Genomic DNA, 4,329 nt, shown 5'->3' with positions numbered 1-4,329 from the left:
ATTACCCCATTCTTTTTAAAAAGGGAGGATATAGAACAGAATGGAGTTCTCAAAAGATGTAACACAAATGGCCATGAAACCCTTTGAAAATGATCAACATTCATATACACCAGAAAAGCACATAAAATCTCATCTTACCCTAGCTAGAATGGCCAAGATTAATAATACAAATGATAGCTTATGCTGGAAAGGAGGTAAGGTAAGGAGAATATTTACCCATTGCTGGTGGAAGTGCAAACTTGTAAGCCTACTATGTACATCAGTGTGGTGGTTCCTCAGAAAGATGGAAATCGATCTACCTCAAGCTCTAGCTATGCCACTCTTGGATGTATACTCAAAGGACTCTCCCTCCTACTACAGAGATCCCTGAAGATCCATGTTCACTACTGCTGTGGTCATAATACCACACCATATATTATGTCAGGAAATGTGTTAAAAAAACTAGTATACAAATGGAATCATTTCAACTGGCTATGGCTTAGAATATGGAAAAATGCTATATACTCTACTAGAGAAGAAAACTGACCACAATCTCAACAAACTAAGCAAGCTACAATAACCACCTTCCTGAAAGATATATCACTGGCACACCAGTGGCATAATTTGGGGGAAGGTAATCAAACACTTTTTGGGTTCAATCTTACGGAACTCCAAATTAATATTGGTAGTGAGGCAAAGTACCTGTGACAATATAGGTCAAATGTCCTAGGTAAAATCCTACTAGCATCATTCTGGTAAGTGGATACACTACATAAAATAACTTGTAATGAATGTCATACTTCTATTGATTACTAATGATCAATATTCACTTATTGTGATTTACTCAGCTCTTCTGAGAGAAGCTTCTTTTAGTGGTAATTAGCAAAGAGACCTACAACTTGAACACTTGCAAAGAGTAAAGAGAGTTTGGAGTGTTCAATCATAAATGAGATGACTGTATCACTCCCATGGCCTCAAAATACAGTTATCTATGTGGAAAATCACACAGAAACATTCTAACCAGAGGTAGAGAAAGAATTTGATGAATGGGTATTTTTAGGAAACAACAGAAAAGCACACTTGCAAACTAACAAAGAAAATGACACAATGCACAGGACCTACACAAGCTTAAGCCAGACAAAATCCCAGCATGGATGAGGTAAAATAGATACAAAGCCCAACCCCTTAGCTAAGAATCTACATTAAAAGTTGATAGCTGCTACTAAAGAAAAGAAGTTTTTTGTAACAGACTGATATGGTGCATATCAATCACACTCTATGGCAGGGACAATTGTCAGTAGTATGTAAACACAAATTAGGCACCCTTTCTTTTTAAAATGTTTCCTATTTGTTAAAAAAGAGAAAGAACATGATATCCTATACAAATCAAGGAAAGACATTGAAAGAGTTGGAAGAGGAAATATGGTAAGATCATATTATAAAGCATGAATTTTTAGAAACAAAATCATTAAAAAAACAAAACATTATTTTAAACAAAAATGCCAGTCGAAATAAAATTTTAGGTACAGTAATTTTTCATACTCAGTAAACAATTTAATTCTCTAAAAAGACAAATTTATTAGAATAGCCAACAAATTTGATTTAGAACAGTGAAATTTTTATCAATTTATTACTATACTACATTTTATATTTGTTTTCTTAAAACAACACTTGTTTCTGAAAACAATATGCTATTATTCAACAGTGAGGAATCATCTTGAAAATCCCAATGAAGAAGCTGGAGAAAAGACCCAAGGAACTGAAGGGTTTAGAGCCCCTTAGGACGAACAACAATATGAACTAACTACAACCCTCAGAGCTCCCAGGGACTGAACCACCAACCAAAGAGTACATATCAGGGGACTCATGGCTCCAGCAGCATATGTAGCAGAGGATGGCCTAATTGGTCATCAATAGGAGGAGAGGTCCTTGGCCCTGTGAAGGTTCTATGCCCTAGTGTAGGGGAATGCCAGGGCCAGGAAGTGGGAGAGGGTAGGGTGGTGAGCAGGCGGAGGAGGGAGGGGAAAGGGTTTTTTTTTTTTCCTCCGGAGGGGAAACCCAGAGAGGAGAATTCATTTGAAATGTAAATAAAGTATCTAATAAAAAAAATCTGTTACACAGAAGGCACTTGCAAATTTCAGAAATAATAAAAAGAAATCAATTCCTCTAAAAATAAAAAAAGAAAAGAAAATCAATATAAGAAAACAAAGCAAAGCAATCACCTGGCATTGCTTCTTCATCTGCTAAAAATTGGGCTTCATCATTTCGAGGTTTGGTGACTCTTCTTCCCTTGGGTTTTCTCTCAGCTTTGTTGAGTTATGAAATGAAAACAAAAACAGTGTACATTTAAAGCTAGAACATATTATCTTCCACTATACATGCTAAATAACAAAGCTTCTAATGCAACCTACTCTTGAAAGAGATCACGTTATGCTTACATGGTATGTAACAATGCACAGGATGATGTGATACCTCTAAGAATGCAGTAGTAGCATGCATACCTCAGCAGTAACAAAAAAACCTCTTTTCTTGGACATAGAATCTACTCAACATGAGGGAAACCATGTCTGATACTAAAAACATAGTTTAAAATTCATTGTTAGGCAAGTGATGGTTATTAGAGAGACTATCTGCAACCACTAATTTAATTAAAGAAGATTACCATAATAAAAATTTTAAAGATTTGTCTTTATGCAGATAATTATAGTTTTCACTCTTCCTCTAGAATACTTGGCATAGACAGGAACCATTAGGATATAAACCAATTAAAACAGGGAATGGCGGAAACCAATCATCATGGATATATATATCTAAAGAATACCTCTTCACATATGTTAAGGCTCAGAAAACACTGACCAATAAAAGGCAGAAAGCCTTTAAAAATCCAGAATGTAAAGGAGTTTGCTCTAAAATGGTGTCTCCTAGTAATGTCAAGAGAAATACATACAAAATCTCATGAACATTGCTGCCCAAATATGAGCTTAACAAGAATAATACCAATACATATACAAACTGGACAGAGAAATGCTCATAAGGCCTCAACTTCACACAAAGGACTATACAAAACTGAATAAAGCTGGGAAAGGGAGATGGGATGCACAGGGAAGAGGACAACAATTCACTGTCTAATGTGAAAAACACTACCTACCTCATGTAAGCATACATACAGGTACTTTTATACAGACTAAACAAGTTATATTTAGGACTAATTATGTACACATGTATTCTTGAATGCAAGCAGTAACAATTAGTGACAAAAGACCCCATAGATTTGGTTAGAGTGATAGAAGGGTATATAGAACATTTCAGGGAGGAAAAGGTAGGGAGAATGATTGAAATTAAATTGTAATCTCAAAAGAGTTTCCTCTTTTAAAACATGAAATGAAAAATATGAACTTATAATAAGAGTCAAATTGGACTTAGTACAGAAAAGAATTCTATGAACTTATCATTTTGTTACTTTTTGTATTTGTTTTCCTAGAAAAAAATAAGTAGTTCAATCAGAAAACATTACACTATTTTTCAAACTACAAAAATTATCTTGTAAAGTAATATGGAAAAACAAAGTGAGGTAATCACCTGGACCTGCTACTCCAAAGTGAAATGGTATGGCTTGATCTTTCCAAGGCTTGGTGACTCTTTTGCCCTTGGTTTTTTTCTCAGCTTTGTTGAGGTATGAAATAGAAAGAGTACATATATTAAAAGCAATTAACATATTTTGATAATATATATAACAAATATTAATACTCTTAATGTAGTATAGTCATGGAAAAGTTCTCATCTTGCTCTGGTGAAATATACAAATGAAAACCGAGGCATGGTAACTCTTAGGGTGAAGTAGTGGCACACATTACCTTGACAGTAAGCAACAGTTCTCTACTTTGACTTAAGACCCATTCTACAAGAGAGACAGCATTCCTGGTACTGGAAAACCACTTAAAATTCTGTGTAGGGATGTTACAGGTTTTGGAGGCAAATCTACAACTAATTTACTAAACCAGCATAATCCCTAACACCCTTCTATAAATACGGTCTTTATACCCAAAGGTAACTGTAGACTTCACTCTCCAATTGGGAGATATCTGATTGCAAAAAACAGGGATGATTGCAATAAGGACAACCAATAAAAATAGAGTGGTAGAGCACAATCAGAATGGATACATTAAAAAACACTACTGTAAGCAATGTAAGACTATGCTGCCTCAGGATAAGATAATAAGAGCCAGAGAGTCTGGAAGTTTACTCTAAGACTTTGTGTCCTATCAGCAGCAAATCTCACAAATGTCACTGCCCAAAAGTGAGCTGAATGAAAATCAATCCCTCCCCCCCCTCTCTCCCCCTCTCCCTCCC

The 4,329-nt window shown here is 35.3% G+C and overlaps 1 protein-coding gene across 6 annotated transcripts in view; it reads right to left on the bottom strand.

The window, feature by feature from the left end:
- Scml2 (Scm polycomb group protein like 2) overlaps nucleotides 1-4,329 on the bottom strand; it is an 84,339-nt gene that overhangs the window by 20,950 nt on the left and 59,060 nt on the right. For all 6 annotated transcript variants that reach the window (XM_031370499.1, XM_031370509.1, XM_031370517.1 and 3 more), the window contains 2 exons: nucleotides 3,559-3,642; nucleotides 2,202-2,285 (listed from right to left, as the gene is read on the bottom strand). In XM_031370499.1, the coding sequence (XP_031226359.1) occupies nucleotides 2,202-2,285; nucleotides 3,559-3,642 (168 nt within the window). The remainder of the gene's footprint in view (nucleotides 1-2,201; nucleotides 2,286-3,558; nucleotides 3,643-4,329) is intronic.

The sequence above is a fragment of the Mastomys coucha genome, chromosome X, assembly GCF_008632895.1.
Source record: "Mastomys coucha isolate ucsf_1 chromosome X, UCSF_Mcou_1, whole genome shotgun sequence".
NCBI lineage: Eukaryota > Metazoa > Chordata > Mammalia > Rodentia > Muridae > Mastomys > Mastomys coucha.
The sequence above is the reverse complement of the archived record's forward strand: the minus strand, read 5'-3'. Positions and strand labels throughout refer to the sequence as shown.